The sequence below is a fragment of the Lepisma saccharinum genome, chromosome 14 (genome assembly GCF_977018435.1).
Source record: "Lepisma saccharinum chromosome 14, izLepSacc3.1, whole genome shotgun sequence".
NCBI classification, from domain to species: domain Eukaryota; kingdom Metazoa; phylum Arthropoda; class Insecta; order Zygentoma; family Lepismatidae; genus Lepisma; species Lepisma saccharinum.
In genome coordinates this window covers 64,271,084-64,293,795 of record NC_139242.1, presented here as the reverse complement: position 1 = coordinate 64,293,795, position 22,712 = coordinate 64,271,084, and the positions used below count along the sequence as shown (strand labels likewise).

Below are 22,712 nucleotides of genomic sequence, written 5' to 3'. Positions count from 1 at the left end.
CCGGCAATGGATGGAACGTTAAAGCGTCACCTAACGACCTACTGATTTACAGATCAGTTATGGTTCGGTACCGTTATGCACACCTGTAACGTAATGTTCATATACCTGAGGTAACGTTTCTGTTCACGAAAAAAGTTATTCAGTTTCTGGTTGTAACGTAACGGAAACCGTAATTGAAAATACCGTTCCATTTCGTTACGTTACGACTCCCTGGAGAGGCCCTCCCCCGCTGCCCCTGAAGACCTACCGCTGGGAAGACTTTCGGCGTCTGCGTGCGAGGGGAGGTTATCCATGGACTCACCTGGACAAACCTTCTTTTGATAGCGAAGCGTGGAAGTACCAGTTGTAAGTAACCAACAGTCTTTTTAAAGTAACGAGTTACTTGTAGATCGTTACTTCTAATGTTACACCTTGTAACTCATAAAGTAACAGTTACTTTAACTTTTCCAATAGCTGTGAATGTTGTTTTTTTTAATGTAGTAACTGTATAGTTAATTTTCTTTGTTTTGGTATATTTTTGTAATGTCGTGATCTTGAACCATATGCTCTCCTGAACAAATGAACTATTTGATGATTATAAAAATTGTGAGAAAAATATTACACTTTTGTCGCCAGAATTATAATTAAAATGTACTCCAAGTATATTTCTTTTAGAACACTCAAGACACAAGACTATATAGATAGATAGATTGTCTTACGTCCGACATGATGCAGTGTCTTGGTTCAACAATAATTAAGAAAATTATAGATTTCCAAATTAATTAAGTAAGGGGGTGTAGGGAATGACCTTTTGGTAAGGCTCCCAAAAGTCAATCTCACTTCCACATAGTACACCCCGGTAAATGCTTCTTGAAGGCCAACGAGGGCCTGGCGCCTGGAACTTAGCACAGCAGTGCACAGTCACCGACAAAAAAAAATGGGTTACCTAGATCCTGAAATGCTTATGTTCCTGCAAGGCGTTATGTGTGTTGCCTAACTCTACGGCGAAAAGTGGATTTTAATAGCAAATTTTCAATGGCAACTTCTAGTACAACTACAGATACAATTATCTTGTTTTTATAGGTAGATAAGTATATTGATACACTTACATTTTATTTACATTATGACATATGTGATTTGCACAAAGAAATAACATTGTTTACAAACCAATAAACAAGGGAGTGACATGTCACAATTTGTTACCAGAAGACCATATCACAGTCTGGGCAAATGAAAGGTCCTTTATTATCCTCAGTGAGGCCCATACACACTATGTGAACATGAGAGCAACAACTGTCACATTGGCGCATGTCTTTCACGATATATTCCTATGTAGCCCATATTGAGTACACCTTACATAGTGTTATTTTTCCTTCGTCATAAACAGGACTTCAGATTAAATCTAAACCAAGTATATTGTTGTAAAGTACACATTATGAGCTATCATAATTTGTATTAGAGATACAAACACCTATCACTTGGAAGATGTAGTAAGTAATAACTTCACTATGCAATATTAGATCACGTAGAACACAATCACGAGGTTCAGCTATTTCGCTTCGTTGTCTTCAAGTTACTATTCAGGGTCAACTAAATTAGTATTAAGGTCTGCTTTATACAGCCTATATTAATACACTTGTAAGTTAAATTATATCTTCTGCAAATATGATGTATACAGGAACACGTCATTCGGACAGTCTAAATAACATACTAACGTCATTTTTTGAATTAACATGTAACTACTTTGGAACAGCAAATAGGACATATTGGGGTTAGGTACCTTATAATTAATGAAACTGCAATTAAATACTTCTTAAAAGTCAAAACCGTTGCTTTACTTGCGGTACCTTGCTAAATTCAGAACTGGGCATCTTCTTCTCCAGAACAAAACCTAGTTTTTTACAAATTAATAAATTCCTTTCTCAGAAGGTCTCTCCGATGGCGCAGTTGTAGCGTCGTTGCCTTATAATCACCCGGTGGAGGCACTGGTTCGGATCCCAGTTTAAACTGTAAGTTCAGTCCCGATTAGCCTTACTGTGCATAAAGTGGACTTAAAACACCAAATCAATCAATCAATTTTTTCTCAGAAACCGCTAATCATGACTAGGCTGAAGATCGATAGGCACTAAAAACTTTCAAAATAGGAGACAAATCCTATCGGAAAATTCCAAATAGGCACTACAATTGATGGACATCAACAGATTTTTCATCATTTTGCCGTATTAGACACTCAAAAAAGCAGTTATCTTGGAAATATGCCAAAAAAAAACCAAACAGGCAGTATTAATTAAACTCGTGACATCGCTTCATAAATTCGCACACAGTTTGAAACATAATGAAAGGTTTTCTAGTTTATTTTCAAATAGAAAAATAACTTTTTCTGTGCTGGAATCTAATTCTGCAATACTGCAGTTTCAATCTGAAGCAAGTTCAGCACTTACTATGCGTGGGCAGACCCTATTTCTAGTAGCGAGCGAGTGACTAATTTGTCACAAAACGGACACCAGCGTCGCTATCTGAGGGACATTCATGAGTTATTTTCGCTTTTCGTTCGTGAGTCATCGTGTCGTGGATACTTTCAGGTGAGGGAAGAGGTAAAGCGCAGCAGACACAAATAAATAAACTAGCGTTCAACACCAGTGGCGTAGGATCACATCTAATTTTGTGCAGCAATGGAGACACCCTTGCTTCGAAAAATATCATTGTAATATCGTACAGTGAGATGGTGCATAAATATTACCAGGCAAATTGTCCATCGCTGTATTTCATTCAGTTTTCTCACAAGCCCTACGTGATTTTAATGAATGGAATTGCACGGATGTTGTTGCCGAGGTTGTCATCTGCCTCGGCATTTTGTTTCGATTCTTGAACCTCACATTACGTAACATAAAGTGAACAAATGGGTAGTATTTATATATCTCATTCTACGTGTCTAAGAGAGAAATAGGGTGAATACTTAGTAAATTTCGCACGTACAGTGGGATCCATACGTATTGCTCAGCAAATTGCCCATGACTATTTTCGTTGGATTTTATTTTCATCCTACGTATTTTTGAGAACTGTATTTTTACGTATTCTGGTTCAGAAGTTGTAAGCTGATTATTTGGGGTTTGTGTCAGTTCTTGAAGCTCTCATTGTATAAAACAAAGGGAGTAAACGTGGTGATGGACAATTTGCTTGGTAATACTTATGGATCCCACTGTACACAATATACAATGAGTACTTCCTGGTACCACTAGCGTATGCGGGATATTTTTTTTTAGGAGGCTGGAATTTTAAAAGTGGATATCACAAAGCTGCGTTCTAAGTAAAGGTGGGAGAGACTATTAAATATTTCGTAATTGCCATTTTAAACCTTCGTTTTAAAGGTTGTTCAAAGACAAAAAATAAAAGAGTATTCGGGGACTATTTAAAGGGGGGTGTGCATTTACCAGTTTGTTTTTTCAGAGTTCTTTACTGCTTTAATTTGAAAATTTTGATTTTTATCAAAATTTCAGGAGGGTCTGTAGCCCATCAGCTTCCCCTGCGTATGCTAATTCCTGGTACTTCCATGTTTGAAGTGATTTAACGATATTCTCCCATGAATTGACTTGTGTTTCAAAGAACTTCTTTCCCCCTTTCGCTTCTCCCTATTATACAACTTTTTTTTTTTATTATACTGGCCCAGGTTGACTGGTCTGCTCCCAGCGATAAATAATGGATAAATTAATGCTCTTTAAGCCCCAAAATGCATTTTAAAAATGGTTTTTGAATGTAAACTAATGTTATTTTCATCCTCGGCATCCCCACTCATTTTCTGGCGCCGTCAGTGTGGCCGACGATTATTTTACAGCGATACATTAATTCCTCCACATCTTTGTAATTGTCACGTAGACATGATTCTGTGCGATCAACACCAACCTTATTAGATTTTCTTTTATTTAATATTTGTATGTGAATTTGAAATTTGTTCCTTAACTCTCGTTTACAATCCTCCCGCGTGGTCGTCAAAGATTTCTAATCTTTTTCTGTTATCATCATTAACTAGCATGCAATAACGAATATTACTAGGTTTAGTAAAGTTAATATAGATTGGCGCACTTAGTTCCTCTCCTGCTGCGCTGCAGCATTTAGTTTCTCCAGTTCCGTTGCGAGCGCTAGTGTACGCATTTTGCTACTATGATGTAGTTTGCGTGCGAACCGTATGGTGCGCTAGTGTACAGCACGAAACGGTATATAAACAGCGTGGCCGCAATTTCTCGCCAGTTGACTTCCGAGTCATCTCACGTTAAGCTTTGGGTAGAAGTACGTACATATGCTGCTCATGCATGGAATGTAGCCGTCCTTATAGCGACGCTTTCGTCTTCTATTTTCCTCTACCTCAATTCTTGGACGAAAGATTTGGAGACTGCTACCGTTCGTCTACTGTAAACAGTGGTCGAAGTGAGGGGATCACAGCCGGATGTTTTCTTCCGTACTCACGCAAACTTTCATAAAGCACCCCTCCTCGTATCTCCAAACTCGACCAAGCTCCCCCCAGCTGGGAATTTCCACTTCGAGCACTGCTGTAAACGTCAAAGTCTAGCTCTTTCTGGACTGGGATCCATACGGACTATAAACGCAAATTGTATCAGGATACTTTTGCATATAAATAAAAGTTTCGTCCATGTATTGATGCAAAGTGTGTTCTTGAATATTTAATAATCTGAAATAAAATAAGATCCTATTTTCCTGAGTTACTCATTGCGACTAAACATAACAAGAGAAATTACGGATTTGTGTTGCCGTCTTCATCAAAGACAGCAGAGACATAGAGAAGAAATTGCCATCCCAATTGTGTTACAGTGAATATAGGTATCCATACCGCTCCCGTTCTAATGTATACACATACATTTAGATTTACTTTATTTCTATGGTTGTAGTAAAAGTGTTGTATTTTGTACTAACTGATCTAAGGGTTTTCACATCGGAAAGACTTTGTGAAATGAATGAAGTCCAAACTTTTTGTGTAGAATAAAATCAATCGCGCTCCTTACATAGACTTCCCACGAGTAATACATATTTACCTAATTTCAGTTAGTTTTTAATTTCCCTCCTATTCCATTTTTCTAACCTTATTTTACTGGAAATAATATTTCCTTAAATTTTATTTATTATTATTTTTTCTCCATAGCTCCATTTGACAGACTGCTATACTATACATCATTCGATTCAGACAAAGATCCGTCGTTATAATTACAATCCAGGGGTTAGAATTGCAAGCTTGCAAATCTCTCGGAGATCTTCCTGTGGTTCATGTACGATAGCGGAAATGTAACCTTTGCGCTGTTGCAGATATTTTTGGCAATTGTCTCAGACGGTGGACAACGGCCTCTGCTTGGCATTTGGCTCGGGAATCCCCATCTGGGGAATTGTTGCGTCCATTCCAAAAAACCCAAACCCCTTGTTTAATATTTACAGACCCTCTTCTATTTCGCACGCATGCGCGTCGGAGCCGATTAATGCGGTGTTAACCTGCATCGTACGACATCGGACACTCTCGCTCGCGATCGCGGCAACAATCGTACCTAGCGCATCCGTCCGGCGTGACCAGTGTGTCGGCGGCGGAGGTCAGGTCGTGACCCAATGAGGGCGCGCTCTCAAGGCAGGCGCCGCGTCTCTCGACCAAGTCGGGCCGAACTCCTAGCGTGGGCTGCGAAACAGGAGAGTCTCGACAGAGTTCCCGTCCGCTCGCGCGATTCGTCTACTTCCAGCTCTGGCCGCGAGGTGCGCTGCGCGTGCCAGTACTTCCAAACCGACAGTCTTTTGCCGGAGAGGCAGAGTTTGGTCGGCAAACCTCACATAAGGCACGAAGGAATGATGACGTCCCGTGTAGGGTGAGTGTGAGAAAAAAAGGGCGTGTGCAAAATGAAAACTAGTGCAAACTTGTCTTTCTTCTAGTTAATATACAATTTATGCGGATAAGTGGTCCTTTTTTTTGTACACATTGCTAATAGTTTTTTCCTGTGGAAGTTTCGAACCCTGTGAAGATTCTTGCCGTACCTTGGAGCTGGCTAAATGTGGGCCAGTATTTATAGGCCCTGCTCCTCCATGAGTAAACGTACAATGTTCCTTTATTTTTAGCTCCCACCTTCTCTGCCAGACAAGGACAGTTTTGGATGCGTTGCAACTTCACCATGCGAAGATGGCACCGGTTACTTGCACTGTAATACAATATCATCAAAGAAAAGAACATAGACATAGTTTATCTTTCCATAATGCAATTATATTCCAATTCAGATGCTGACTTACAAGGTGTTTACAAAATGAACATAACGTTAAACATCAATTATGTGCCTGCCGGACTCTGTGGTCGAGTGGTTAGGATCCCGGGTTTGAATCCCGCTCAGGCTTGGTTGTTTGTGAATGTCCATTCATCAATTTCGTCACTCATCCCCATCTTCGCAAATTAGCCAAGAGGCACAAAACGCGAAGTAAAATAAACTAAATCAATCAATTATGTGCCACGACCCACGTGAACTTAGTGTAATTGAGATTTTTTTGAGTGCGTTTTAAGTCCACTTTATGTGGGGCAAGATACATGGGAACTGGACATTCTAATTACTAAAATATGTCCCCAACGCAAATCAAAATCAGGACTACTTGATTACAAGGTTGTTATAGGAATACACACACATACACTGTGCTCCAAAATTGCAGTGGTGTTTAATCGCGATATTTTCACGATGCTTATTCCTAATAAAATTGCGAAAAAAGACAAGAAGCCTCTACAAGATATTTTCCAGCATGAAAATTTTACGACGTCATTTTTTGCGTCTATATCGCAGATGAAACTGTACCGGAAATATATTTGTTCTCTCTCGCTCTCTCTCTCTCTCTCTCTCTCTCTCTCTCTCTCTCTCTCTCTCTCTCTCTCTCTCTCTCTCTCTCTCTCTCTCTCTCACACACACACACACACACACACACACACACACACACACACACACACACACATATATATTCTTATATTTATTTATGTACGTGTGTTTATTCATATACTTATTAAATTTAGTACATGAATGCTCTAGAAATTTCGACTACATATCAGTTCAATTCTCTTATTGTGCCTCCCGCTAGTGTGATGTGCCGTCCCTTGTAACAAAGGGTTCCGGGTTCGATCCCCGTTAGAAGTACGTGAAGGGTTGTGAATTCAACATTAAGCTGTAGGTTCAGTCTCGATATACATATCTGAGCATATAGTTGACCTAAAACAAATTTTACGAACTTTAAATTTTTATTCTATTTTCCAACTTTACGTAGTTTTTCTATCTCTCTAGATTAATCATGACAAGTGAGTTGAATAATGATTAGCGAAGAGAAGAAGAACACAATACAACACCAATGCCCTGACTGAGAATCGAACCCTCAACACCGAGACTCGCATCCGCACCGCTTTCTCCATTATTAATAATGGTCATAAACCTGACCACGGAAGAGAACATTGTTTCAGCATGCTTCTGTGTAACAGAGTCCAATATCTGTGATATTGTTCATGTTTATTTCGCACGCTTCCTTCAATTGAGATTTTGCTGCCTACGTTAAAACATGTTTTATTTTTACGTTGCATGTATATTTTCCTAGAGTGGGAATAGATACAAAATCTGTCTTTGGGACCATTCGATTTGATTTTTGTTATATAGTATCGCTTTTCTTCCACTTTTGGCCAACAGCGACGATGAGAATGAGTGATGATATGATAAAATTGATCAAGGGACTTTCACAAAAAACACCTCGGCTATGCCCAGGCCGGAATTCGAAACTGGGACCCCTGGCACCATAGCGCGCTGTGCTAACCACTCCGCTAAGGAGGTCGGCTAGACGGGATCGTGTTGGAGAATACACACACTCGTATACATAATATTAAATATAAATGTCGAAGTTTGTTTTAAGTTTACTGTATGCTCACATAGGCTAATTGGGTCTGGATCTACAGTTTAAAGTGTGACGACCGTGGCACCACCGGGGGTAAAACCCAGTACCCTTTGTTTGCAAGAAGGTGACGTCACCACCACGTCAGCGGAGAGGTCCTAAGCGTTAACGTAAAGCTCATGATAACACTAGGTGCATGTTTCACATTCGTCTGTCTATTACATTTGATTTGATGATTGTTGAAAAGACCTAGGTTCATCCAATACAGTTTCGAGATAAGAAATAACACATTTTTCAGTGTACGAGTGTAAACATACATTAAAACACACGTGTCAAACTATCTTCTTTAAATTTGCAACTCAGGGAGATTTCACACCGAAGTCACATGCCGCGTGTCACTTGAAGACCGAGCAATTAAATATAGGTGTATGCAGTGTGCTGCGTGCAGTATGTCGCTGCACAGCGAAAGGGTGCATTTGATTGGTTCGTTCTCAAACGGCATGTGTCGCGTGTAGCTTCCGTGTGGAAGTTTCCTTCAAGCTTTAATTATAATGTATAATTGATCGATTGATTGATTCTGCAAGCAACACGGTAATCGGATAAGAACAATGAAGTAGCTGAATTTAAAAACATGAAGCTAGAGCTGTCTGCCATTGAAGTATGTAAGGGTGTGGAGGTAGGACCCCACACATTGTCGATCACGGCCATGGTGGAGGTGATGTGATCAGTTCAACACCACGCTCTGGTACTTTCTGAAATCATCGATTTATTGCATCAGGGACTTAGTCAATTGGACCCAATACCATGACCAGTGTGGCCCCCGACCTAAACGATTTACTGGTAACTTATGTTAGCGATTAACTACTAAAACATTTTGATACACAGTTTTGGTGCTACCGTTGGGGGGTTAAAGCGATATATTTTTCCTTCTTTTTAGGTATCCTGCTTCTTCTTTAGAAAATATTTTGTTTGTAAATTTTAATCGCATATTACTATGTATTTTTCTTTTCCTTTTTTTTACCCAAACCGTGTTGACTACAATGTTTTTACAGCTTGGATACGAGCCACTAGTTGGTATATATTATAGTTATATTTTTCCATTTTATATTCTCTTGTTGTGAATGATATCGCATTCAGGGTGTCCCACATTTTAACATAGGGTGAACCTCAGGTGGCAAACTGATTCTATTAATTCTTTAAGTGCAAATATTGAGAAAAACATGCCCGAAGTTCTTGAGAGGTATCAATCTAACATGTTGAAAGTGAATGAGTCTAAGGCGCAAGTATTAATACTATCCAGTGAAAACAATAACACGATAATTGACAATATTAAAATAGCAAATTCCAATATAAAACCATGCGAGTCTCTAAAATATCTCGGTATGTACCTTTTCACAACATGCACGTGCTCAGGCCCGTACCCAGAATTTTCTTGAGGGGGGGGGGGCAAGCCCGGAACCGTGGTGATGATATATATATATATATATTGTTATATTATTGTCATGTGACAATTATTATATAATTAATTAATAGTATTGATTAATGAATTTATTTATATATATTTATATTTATAAACATCCTATAAACAAATCAATTTGCTACATTTATAAACTAGCAAATTCATTCCTTTAACAACTGGTTCAAAATGTCAAGAAATTAAAAGATAAGTGAAATGTTTTTAATAAGTGTTAGGTTTTATTTAATTATTGCTCTTTATTAATAATGATAATTAAATTTTCATACTTTTATTGTGTTATTTTTCTATAATGGTGTAAATCTATTAATGGTCTCTCGATACATTTCCTTATCAGAGTTGAAGCTAGAGATTTCAGCGCCTATGACGAGAATAGATTTTCACACCCCCTGCACCGAATTTGCATTGCCCCCTTCCTCTAGATGTAACTGGCATACGTAGACATTGAATAAATTTTATGTACATACTCTTTTCCGTTGAATCCGACGAAAAGAAAACTTAGAATTCAAGAAATGTGGCTAATAAAAGGGTAGTCGGTTCGGTTGTCTATCCATTATAATCTTCATTCAAGCAGTGTGAGCTATTCTTCAATCTGCAAACTCGATTGCAAATTAAAGTTTAGTAGGTGGAGGGAGAAAAAAAGATAAACTTTAAGAAGACATAGTGACAACCACCTTCGCAGCTACGGCTCCATTTCTTACTAGTTCAATTTGATATAATTTTAAAATCTTATCTATGAATGTAGAAGTACGTTTTTACCCCATGCTGTTACCAGCCCTAAAGACAGAAGAGAGAGAACAAGAGATGTATGCAACATTCACACACATTCAGAAATCATTCTTTGTTCTTCTTTCTTTGTATGTGTTTATGATATTATCCTTAGTATAGAATGTTTGAAGTCAAAACTAATTGCCTATATTTGTTGTTATAACACGAAGTCTTACTCTCGGAATATTTTGGTGGGGGGAATATTTTAATAGAACAAGATCTTTGGGGGAAAGGTGGGAGATCCCCCTTCCGCCGTGGGAATTCGTGCCCTGTATGTGACCACCAACGCTATGGAATGATCCTTATAATGAAGAACATGTCTGAATGTGAATTAACCAAAAAAGGACATTTCCTCATCAAGACTGCAGTTCGAAAAAAGTCAGCACAGGGAGTAAAAATGGTGAACTGTCCGGACCAAATTGGGACGTTTGGTACCTTCGCATAGATGGTTATAAATCTAAAATTAATAAATATAGTAGATTGCAGACTTCTGAAGTCTGTCTCTCTCCAGAAACAACACATTCATTTATGAAAGAAGAAAACAGAAACTCTTGCAAAATCTTAAAAATCGTCCGTGTTGTTATTGTAGGTTTTTATAGGTTCGCATAAAATATTTCATGGCTCGAGGGGGGGGCCATGGCCCCCTTGACCCCCCTTTGGGTACGGGCCTGCAAGTGCTGCACTTCTGTAGAATCAAGTAGTTTCAATTTGTCTGCAAATATATCCATCTTGCCCACAAATTAGCGTTCTACAAAGCATTTATTAGGCCGTTACTTGAATACTGTTCCTCGGTACTTTATGAGATTAGCAGAAATAACACCATGAAACTAGAGAAAATGCAAAATTGGGCCATGCTTAGCATAAGAAATACGGCAAGCAGAGAAGAGCTGCGACTACCCACGCTTGAGTCCAGGAGAAAATATGCATTCCTGAAAAAAAAATTCAGGCAATTAACACACGAAATCAATTATTAAGTGACAAAGTAATAATATCTAGTAATATACATTATCCCAGTCTGTGATCTAATAACACCAATAGTATCCGAGTACCGAAATGTAACAAGGCAAGTTACGGATCAAAATCCCTGTCATCTTTAGCAAGTCAAGCGTGGAATCAATTACCTGTAAATTGCAGAAAGGCGAGTAATTTGGCCAAATTTAAACGAAAGATTAGGACATTAATCTATGAATACTGACACCGTGCTTCATTGCATCCTTCATGTAACGTAATTGTAAATCCGTTTATTTTCTTCTATTTCTTATGCTTTTCAATTATATAAATTTACAATATTCCACATGATGTATACTTATAAACAAAAAGCATAACTTTATATTAATTCATGTAGGGCAAAAAGCTGTTTCTGTTGTTACAGAATCAATGTAAAGTAAACTGTAAGCTTAAGTGTAACCCTACTTCAAATAATAAATAATAATAATAATCTGTTTATAGCCTTTTGTACTGTGGTTCAGTACACCCGTTTACAATGAATACCCGATTTGGCACAAATAGTTCATGGGCTGTTTAGTTCGCCACTGTGCAGCAGATAGGTGGATAACGTCTCCAAGGGAGAAACAATAATGAAAACAATAGTAATTTTCATTCGTGCCGATTCCACTTGACAATGAAATATTCATGCTTGCAGCAGAATGGTTAGCTCTCTTGCCATTGTTGTGAGTAGTCCAAGAGTTGTCTACAGTGTAAGGTCCAAATTTCGATGTTGACCATGTTGACCCAGGGTCGGGATGACAATATGCAAGAGTTGCTTGAATGTAATGGTAGCGAACTTAGCTATATAAAGCGGAAAACGGCAGCGATGGGACTTTACGCGCTGACCACGTGTCGACCAATGAAAAGCGACCACGATGACGTTGGTCTTTAAGGACTGTTTCGTCACTAGGCTTAGTACAATGTTTTCTTTGACAATTTTAAATTTAGAATTACAAATTTTCTATTATTCTATAAGAGTAATAACATGAGTAACATACAGTAAAGGAAATGTTTAATACCTTGCACTGATTGATTGACCATCAACTCAAAGCAAGCATAAAGTTTAATACAAACAGCTTACGTTGGTATAAGACAAAAATATGCAAAAAATGCCTTAAAGTAAAATAACAATGGAAATAAATATAAAATTATCTTAGTGTGTGAAGCAACAAAACTTACTAAGCAGGTTTTCATTGCGGGCCACGTGGTCAGCGAATCGAGTTTCACCACCACTGTTTTGTAGCTTTTGAGACTCTAAGAAGGCTTTCACTTAGCTCCTCATTTGTCCTCACGATGCTGCGTCAACACAGAGATGTTGGAGCTCCCACCGGGGATAGAGTCCTGGACACTCACAACAAAGTGGAAAGAGCCAACCTACATTCAGAACAATAAACTGGAATTTTTAACCCAAAAAAATGAATATAGAATATCACGGCTTTTTTTTTTTTTTTTAAAAAAAACTATAGTAGGGCATATCGATATGAACAAAATATAAAATTTCAAAACGAAAGGGGTCTTAATGTTTTCCTTTCCATCAGGGTAGATCACCACAAAAAATTGCGCTAAAACGATATCTTCTGTTAATGCAAACCGGAAATAGAAAAAAATGACGATTTGGAGGGTTTTGTGTCACGTAGAGGTAGGTGGCCTTCGGGGCCCTATGTTTGCCCTACAGAGTATTTTGTGTCCACCAATGAATAAAGAAGGCCATCTGGTACCTCATCAAAACGAACGAAGCAGCAGGGCCAAAAACCGACGGAAAATAGCAAAATTATGACGTTTCGAGTATTGCGGGTTGCCTATCTGCCATGATTACGCTACTTCTCTTCCACGCGCCTCTCACACACAAGGGCCAGTGGCACGCACGAAGTAGGGATGGCCAAACGGATCCGGATCCGAAAGTTTCGAATCTGATCCGGATCCGAAAGTTCTGGATCCGGATCCGGATCCGAGAGTTTCGTATCTCAATCCCATTATAGTATTACCACACCTTAAAAGGTATTATGATCTTCGATTACAAATAAATTTTTCATTAGTTAGTCCTACAAGAATTTTTTCAAGTGTTGTTCCTAAAATACTTTGCTACGCATCGGCTAACACACTCGTGCACAAAAATAATCTTACTTGTTTAACATAAAATGTCAGCGGAGATTTTGTAAATGACATTGAAACGAATATGTATTCATTCGAATGTATTGGAAATGGAAAAAACACATAAATGTGAGACATTCCATTCCAGGATGAAACCTTTCACGCATATAACAAGATAGAAATGTTATACAAAAATTATACAACTGTTCTACAGTTACAGTTTTACAAATTAAAATAAAACATTATAATATATGCAGTGTTATATAATTACGAAGTGTAAGACTAACAAGGAAGGTTATCTAAGTGTCCCCCTTCGATTTCCATGAAACTTGGCAGCTGTATAGAGGGGCCCAAAGGAAGAAATGCGTGTCGTTTTTTGTTTAAGCTAAAAAACAGTTTTAGGGGCAAAAACCCCTCAAATGTCAAGATGAGGACAAATTGAAGTGATGATCTGACCTCTGTGTCCCCCTCCGATTTCCATGAAACTTGGCAGGTGTATAGAGGGGCTCAAAGGTTAAAAAAACTTACAGTTTTACAAATTAAAATAAAACATTATAATATATGCAACTTCGTATCAACCTTATACATCGAAAGGGATTTATGAGAGATTTTTTCTCGACGTAGCATATTCATCAATTTGAAAATATTCAATGGGAACAAGGGTCAAATAAACGCATTGTATGTTTTTCTTCCCCCCTTACCTCGTCCAAGTGGAATAAAAGCGACATAAAATAACCTAATACCACACCAGACTCCCTTAAAATAATAATCATAATAAGAAGTGGGCATCCCCGATGGCGTTGTGGTAACGTCTTTGCCTTGTAATCAAGGGGTCCCGGGTTCGATACCCCGGTGGAGGCATATAATGGTTCGGATCCAACTTTAAACTGTAGGTCCAGTTCCGATTAGCCTTACTGTGGATAAAGTGCACTTAAAACACAAAGTCAATCAATCAATCATATTAAGAAGTAAATTTGCAAAGACACCCACATCATATCACGGTTATCGAACATGGATAATTTGATTGGTCTATCTATAATACTAAACAAGAAGTATCATTCAACTCATTGATACAGTTTTTGTATTATATCTATATTCATTCATGTACTCGTATTCATGTAATATCGATTTTTGACACGATACGGAACCATTATTGTTAATATCACATTTGGTTTTGCATGTATAAATTCCAACTTAGGCAAATATATATTTTCAAATCACAAAGAACAACAATACCCAGGCCTGGATCCGAACCCGGGACCTCTGTCGCCGAAGCGAGCCGTGCTAACCACTACGCCACGGAGGCCGGCTTGAAATTCTTGCATCGCAACGATAGGTAGTCAGATACTCGAGCGTATTTATTGAGGTCGAAGTAAGAGACAGCTGTTATTCTTGGAGGACGATTACTGTCGTGTGCCAAAGTTATTCTAAGAGAGGCGAGACACTTCTTTCCACGAGATTCGTCCGTAGAGGGAGGTAGCGTCGTTCGATCCCAACCAGGTTGCAGTTCATTGCGGGTAGGTTGACTGGTGATTGGGTAAATGAAATTCTGCCATTAAGGATCTAATAATTTGCTTATGCAGTTGGACGTGGGAGGCTGACGCCGGAAATAGCTGTCCTTGATTATATGACTTCCTAAGGGAACCGGAAGGAGAGGGGGCCAAGGTCTCATGTTGAATGAGTATCCTTGAAGATCCATCCATCTGAAAGGTTTGCTTGGTGCATTGCTTGCAAGGAAGGTGAACCAATATTAACGAATAGTTATAACAACCTCAATTTTCCAGTCTCAGAACAGTGCACCAAGATAGAACTGTGCACAAAAATTATGTAAAATTTACAATAATTTTTTATATCAGTTAAAAAACTATGTATGTTACCTTAATAATGCATATAAAGTGTCAGGGGTTCAAGTCAACCTCTCCCTCGCATTCCAGGAGTTTAGGGGGAAAATATAGAACTCGTAGGGATAGCGTCTAGTGTTTGCAAGCTTAGCAAAACATTACAGTTTCTCTTAACACTTCATATCCATTCTCATTGCCGTGATTTACGTAGAGAAATACATAAAACATTCACTATACAAATACAAAGAAAAGATAAAATTTGTTTTACTAGCTAATACGAGCCCTAGTCTCTCTAGCGTGTCTAGTACTTTTGTAAATGGGTTGTATTATTTTTTTAGTAGCCAGTTCTATACTTTGCCATATTTTTCTACTGCATTAGACGTTCCTTCTCCCCCTACTGATCCTAGTATTAGAGAAGCTCGTCCTGAAGTTTGAATAAATTCTGCATTTAACTCATCGCAAGATTTAAACGTCTATATTTTAATGAGAATATTTTATTTCACCTACAAAGATTACATTTGAATAATTATAAATTGTCATAAATATACTAGCTTTAATATTTGATTGTCGTGATTATGAAATCTTATGCAAGGGTGTAAGTTTATTACTGCGATTAATAAATATCTTCCTCATACAAAGGCAAGGGGCTTATAGTTAGATTAATCCGTCAATCACTCCTCTCCAAGAGATGAGAAAAACGTTCGGCTACTTAGCTACTTGGGATGGGGGGGGGGGGGGGAGCTTACTGCTTGGATGGATAATAAAAGTGTTCTGTTACAGAGAAATTCCATGCATAATGTGGTTGGCATTTCTATTGTGTTTGACGCCTCCCGGATGGCTTAGTAGTAGCGTCGTAGCCTTGTAATCAAGGGGTCCCGGGTTCGATACCCGGTGGAGGCACATAGTGGGTTGGATCCCACTTTAAAACTGTAGGTCCAGTCCCAATTAGCCTTACTGTGCATAAAGTGGACTTAAATCACCAACTTGACTTGACTTTATCATGTATGAGCACCTATTTAGCCACGCCAACATCCCCTAACATCCTTACAATTTTTGTTGTAATCTCACTAAAATGTATTCACAAAAGTTCAAATTATGCTTATGTATAGGCTAGACCTACATTTACAACTCTCCAAAAACGTAGATTTTACATCTGGATAAGCCACAAACAAATGGTAGTGACGTTATTCAAACTGATACACTTCATAGCTCTCTTTGTACTTTTCTATTATAAGTCATTTTTACATGCGTAGAAATGAATATTCCTATATATGCTGATATCAGCTATTTCCGTATCTTCCTCAGGGACCACGAGTACGAGCCAGTCGCACCGCCGCCGCCGATGCTTCGCGTGACGGACACTGATTCCGACCTTGGCCTGCCGTCAGCTTTGGGCGGCTCCGAGACCAGCAGCGTCAGTGGAGATCGTCGCTTCCTGCGCATCCCTCTGGATGAGGAGCTGGTGGTGCCAGAGGACGGGACGGGCGAGGACGAAATCATGGCAGGGGAGGAGCTGGGAGGCAACGGGGACATCAACCCTCAGGAGCTTCAAAGTCGCCTGGAAGAACGCTATCTTGCACACTCGCCCACCACCGAGTCCCGCACGGATGCAGACATCACAACGAGTCAGGTGGACTCCTCGGCGCTGGAGAATCTTCCTCTGAAGAGAGGAGCCAGAACGGAGCAGCAGCTACAAGCGTCGTCGGATAGACCCTTGCCTCCTCGCCATAAGACAGCAGTTTCGGTTGCTGCTGATGCGACCTCCAAAAGCATCCAACGAATACGTTCTCAGGCCGACAAGATCAAAACCAAGTTTCAGAACATGTCTATGCCGGAGAGACCCAAGTTCAACATTCACATGCCCGAAAGGCCTAAGTTTACGATGCCGGAGAGACCCAAGTTCAATCTTCCAGAAAGACCCAAGTTCAACCTACCCGAAAGACCAAAGTTCCACTTACCGGAAAGACCGAAGATTACCTTTCCCGAACGTCCCAAGTTCACGGTGCCCAATTGGAGTCTTCCACGACCGAGCTTCCCCACCAACCGGCGTAAACAGAAGAAACGCGAGAACGAAGAGTCTGGTACCACCGGCGCGAAGAAAAAGTTCGACTTCGACTTCAAAACTTACCCTCGAATATTCGATCGCAAGGCGAAACGTACGGATTACGTGACATCCTCCCCTAAAATGCCCAAGCGTTCTCAAACTCCCCCGCCGAGACCCGAACCCCCTAAACGTCCCAAGCTACCGCCCCGTAAGAAGGGCCCTGTTGGACAACGTTGGGTTCACAAGTTCTCTGACATAAGATACGCTGACGACGAGAACCAGCCCCCACCAGACGATATGGAAGAGTTCGATGAAGAGGTAGTGGTAGGCAATGAGCTAGCAGATGACTTGCGAGACAAAGAAGGCAACGAGTTCGCAGAAGCCTTCCGAGACAAGGTTTTCGACTACGACCTGAACGTTGACGATGATGGAGGGTTGGTTGTTGGAGGAGTGAGGAGAGGAGGATTCAGGCAGGAACCAGCCGTTGTGCCTGTCAGTTCCTTCAGTCAGCTAGAGTCAGGGGCGGAGTCGGACAGAGACAGGAGGTCTTCCGGAAGCAGCCGACGCCCAGGTGTACTTGAAGAAATAGACTCTGACGAATTTTTCCTAAGGCAGAAAGGAATTAGCCAGGAAGATGTGAACGTAGGCAGGTATCTCTCTTCTGAAATCAGAGAAGCTTTCCGTTCACCAGTTAATACTTTGGAGCAAATGGATGTTGATCTTGTCCGTCAATACAGAAGCACTCCCGAGCGTGTTCTTCCCACAAGGCCAGCTCGAACATACCCTCGTTATAAGAAACCTCGTCCAAGAGCAAGGCAAAAGAAGGCGGCAGCTGCTGCAATTTCAAACCTTGAGCCCAGCGAGTTCTTCAACACATTTCCACCTGCTCGTCCTATGAGAATGCGAAGGGGCCGCCAAACACCATACAACGAGTATCCTACTGAAGAAGCAAGATACGAAGTCCCTCCAGGAGAACAAGAAACACCAGAAATCAAAGAAGAAGAAGAAATAGCACAAGAAGTTGTGGAACCAACAGAAAATATTGAACTAACACCTGTTGTTAACGGAGACATTGGGCTGTACGATAATATAGGCGATTCCACACCTCCTTTACCACCGAAACGGATTAAGAAGGAAAGAAAGGGTGGATTTGTACAAAATGGTTACCACACATGGAGCGGAACCTACAGCGAAGCCTGGCTGAAGAGCATAGAACATCAAGCCGTTCCCGAAGAAGCTGGAGAAATGAAAGTAGAACATGAATACATAGTCCCAGCCACTATACCTGAAGGGTATTACGATGTTCCTCCACTGCCACCTAGAAGAGCTAAAAGGATTCGCTCGTCACAACCTTCCGGGACGGATCCGTCTCAGCAAGAATTGTTTGTAGATGTTGAAGAGGAAGATAGAACTTCTAGAGGAGCTGAATCTCTTCCGCCAGAAAGTTTGATATCAGAACAAGGTCTGGATGCTCCTGAACCGGGATATGCGTCAGTCATCAAGGCGCCTGAGAGAACGCGGCGACAGAAACAAGTAACTCCGACAGTTAGAACTCGAAGGAAGAAAAGCATGAAAAACGGAGTTGCTCCCAGGCCACGGGGATATTCATATTTTTTCACATTGCCGAAAAGGACTCCTCGCACGTATTATATAGTGGCTCCTACTCGTCCAGCCAGAACCTACAGCACTTTAAAGCCATCTCGACCCGCGCGTAAGATCAGAGTGGTAGAAGCGAAATCGGACGAAGTTCCATACGAATCAGCAAAGGAGGACATTCCTGTACAGAACGGGACGGAGACATTGCCTCTCCCAGCCGAAGAAGAACGGGGGACCTCTCCAACTGAAGAATCTCAGGGAAGTGGTCGCGATTTGCAGTCAGGGGACGTTATTGAAAAGATGAAAGGCCGACCACTACCTCCACCACCTCGTCCCCCGAGAAAAACGAGGAAGGAAGGAGAAGAGGAGGCAGTTGTGGAGGCAACCGAAGCAAGAGAGGCTGAAACCATTCCCACAGAACCGGCGGCTGAAACAGAACCAGAAATCATGTCCATATTGGATAAGGAAGAGTCTGTGGCGATAGGTGCATTAAGTGATGACGTATTCTACTCTCAGAGAGATTCCATAGTCTCTTCGCCTACGAGTGAGCATCAACAAGAAGTGATTGTACGCGAAACAGTTTCTGTAACCAAAGCCGAAATAAATGTGGCGGCAGAGGAGACGACAGCATTAGAAACAGTATCCATGTCCAAAGAAGAATCAATAGTGGTGGCAGAGGAGGAACCTCTGCGTGTTGCAAAAGTGGAAGAAGCAACATTAGAAAGAGCTGTCCCAGTACAAGTGATAGAAGAAGTCTTAGTCGTCGAGACAGTCACCGCGGTAGAGGAGGCAAGTCACATTGAACGTGTAGAGCCAGAACCTCGTCCTGTCGAAGTCTCCGTTGCTACGCAAACGGACCCACTTCCAGACGACGTTTGCATGGATGGCGACGAATTCGAAGCTGAGGAGGTGGTGGACGTCGCCGCACGATCAGATGTCGGGACTTCAACGAGCCCCGAGCGTCAGAAAGAAATCCCTTCTTCTCCTCTTCCCCCACCGGTTCCCGAACGCGTTGTTCCCGTGTATGTTCTGCCCGGCCCGGACGCTGAGGTAGAGTTGCAAGCATCGAAATTGCGTCTTTCGGAATTGGACGTTGAGCGTATCAACGTCACAGAACTGCAGGCGCAGCGTATTCTCGTGTCCGACATAGACGGAATGACGCTTCAAGTGTCCGAACTTTCGAGTCAGTCGGGGCATTTAGTCGTAACATCGATCGAACCTCACCCATCACTTATGCGGGCACGGGCCGAAGCTCAGTCTGCTGAATCTGGAAGTCGACTAGTTGTTTCCGAGGCTTCGGTTTCGAGTCCACCTCCAACCAGTACAGCGAATGGTCCCAGTAGAGATACCAGGGGAGGAAATACAGCTGCTTCTGTTCCTCCATCAAAGGTAGACCCGCCTTCCAGTTCTCCAGTGGAACATTCAACACCTGAAGTTTCGCCAATAGACACTGTTCATAGCCAAGCAATTAAATCTATAGATTCAAGAAGCGTTCAGTCAGCTCCTGTCATAAGTGAATCAATTCCAAAGGCTGAGTCCCCTCCAGTTCCTACTGGGCCAGTCGTCTCTCCACAATCTAGTCCAACCAAAGAGCAAGACAAGTCAAGGACAGAGAGTTCCACCGTTCGTCGGACAGTTGTTCAAGAACATATAACTAGTTCTTCCGCATCGGAAAATGTTAGTGAGCATCCAGTGTCGCAAATTCCGCCAGGGTGGAACAACAGAGCGGCGGCTTTGCAAACCAGAGCTGTGCTGACTACACCGTCTGGAAGTAGTGACGAGGAGGAGGAGTTCTGTTCGTGTCCCTCGTCGCCCATTCCTCCGATACGATCCCCAGAGTCGGCAGTTTCTTCTCCGGAACCATCAATCCCGGAGCTGACTACCCAACTGGCCAATGCCTGCTGCAATGCATCTATGAGAGCTGTAAGAAGTTTGTTACAATACATGATGACTCAACTCAGGACTTCTCAAGAGGAACAAGGAGCAAGGAGTAACTTGCAAATTAGCCTGTGTATAGTTCTTGTTCTTGTGGCTGGTCTTATAATGCTTGGCTTTGGATCCAACACAGTTCATCACCATCACTGGGACTTCTTCTATCCTCCGCCTTAAGTGATTGATACGACCTGCAGAAAAAAATTAGACATGTGTATATTTTGCATTGGGAAGTATATGTGTTTTCGGCGAGTGGCTGTGTATGAATGTATGTGAGTGTGTTTCTTCAGTTGAACGTTTACCGAGTGTTTCTGTTAACCCAGTAGTCTCCATGTATGTTTCGCCAAACGACTGTCAGAATCAGACTGAATGTCAGTTTGTATTTTATGTAAGTTATTTCAGTGAAAATAGTAGTGTATGTTGCTCAACATAGTACATGAAAATCAATAGTTTTGTAGGTACGCAAAATGGTAATGTTGTTGTTACATGGAATTATCACATATTTATGTGTACATGAGTGAATACCATAATGGCACTAGTTTCTTGTGGCATTACACCACATTTGTTACTAAATCCAAATCTAAATAAATTATTACGTTGGTTATGAGCGAAGAGTACTCTTGTTTTAACCTTACTTCTATTTAAAATGAGGGCCTCCCCGATGGCGCAGTGGTAGCGACGTCGCCTTGTAATCAAGGGATCCCGGGTTCGATACCCGGTGGAGGCACTAGTGGTTCGGATCCCACTTTAAACTGTAGGTCCAGTCCCGATTAGCCATACTGTGCATAAAGTGGACTTAAAACAACAAATCAATCAATCAATCAATCTATTTAAAATGAAATGGTAAAAAAACCTTTCCTGTGTCTTTGTACAAAGCAATAAGTCTAATGTGTAAGTGAAACTTAATATATTTTCGCAATTATCATTTGTATTTGCTATCATCAGTTTCCGTACAAGCATTACAGTACGAATCCATTTAATATTGGATTGGTATTATACAACATGAAAAAGCAGAGTTGAAATTTTTTCTCAAGTCATTAGCAATCTTGCTAACTTTTATTACCCCTACCTACTGTGTCTCATTAATTAATTTTGAAACCTTTAATAGACTTCCGTCTATTCTAAGATGCCATATTTCATGTTCTGTATGATGCATATTCCAAACAATTTCTTATTCATGATTGTTAAAGTATTGGTTACAGACCAAATAATAGTACTGTGGCTGCTTCAGCTGCACACGCCTCAGAGATGAAAACCTACACTACGTATCGCTCCAACAGACCTTGGATTTCCAAATCCACATTCGAAATAAGTAGCTAGATGAATTGAACAAGTTGCGAAGTAAACAATGTGTGTGTATGGTGTTTTAGGTATTTATATTTTGTATTCTTCTTATTTGTTGAAGGGGGAAGTTTTTAGTTTATTCTTACTTTTTAATGTGTTGTGTTTGATCTTTCCAGGGTCCCTTTACAACCTCAAACTTTTAACCTCTCTCGAGGGGCTTCTTACACCTCTTGTTTTAACATTTTTAAATAAGAATTGAGGACTAAAAGTGGTAAACGTTGTAAGTGCCAAAAGCGAAATTGTTGGGAAATCGTATCGTTCAGCACATCAGCCAGTAAGAACGTTCACACTAGTGACCTCTTTACACGCCCTTTGAACTACTTAGAGGGTTACCAGCCACATTTCACGTTTACCACATTATAAAGCATGGCACATTTCACAGTTTAACGTGAAAAACGGTGTTTGAATTATTGTGGCACTTACAGCGTTTACCAATTTTAGTCTTCAATTTTAGATCATTGAAGGGAGCAAGTGGCACATGTGTCGGCAATAAATGACCAATTTTAAATCAATCATAATCATAATCTTTATTCAACCGTTGACCCAACACCCATGCAAGGATTCGAACTGAAACTTCCCATGATGAAATTGCTAGTTGGTCATCTAACATGCTTGCCCACCAAACTATGAGTTTTTGTTTCGTGAGTGGTGATGATAATGGTTAAATTATTCGCGATTAAAATTAACCGTTATTGCATCTGGTGGGATTTCCAGGAACTACTCTATGTAGGATACGTTGTGTTGAAGTCGTTTAAAGCATGGGGAATAT

The 22,712-nt window shown here is 40.6% G+C and overlaps 1 protein-coding gene across 2 annotated transcripts in view; it reads left to right on the top strand.

Moving 5' to 3' along the window:
• The window catches only part of LOC145998962 (uncharacterized), a 60,360-nt gene extending 39,144 nt beyond the window's left edge, over positions 1–21,216 (top strand). Inside the window, exons 2-3 of one of the 2 annotated variants that reach the window (XM_083135795.1) lie at positions 214–345; positions 16,333–21,216. In XM_083135795.1, the coding sequence (XP_082991921.1) occupies positions 214–345; positions 16,333–20,776 (4,576 nt within the window). In that variant the 3' untranslated portion in view covers positions 20,777–21,216. Of the gene's footprint in view, positions 1–213; positions 346–5,500; positions 5,835–16,332 lie in introns of those variants that run through there. The other variant, XM_083135794.1, reaches the window with a different exon arrangement.
• The last annotated feature ends 1,496 nt before the right edge of the window (positions 21,217–22,712 follow it).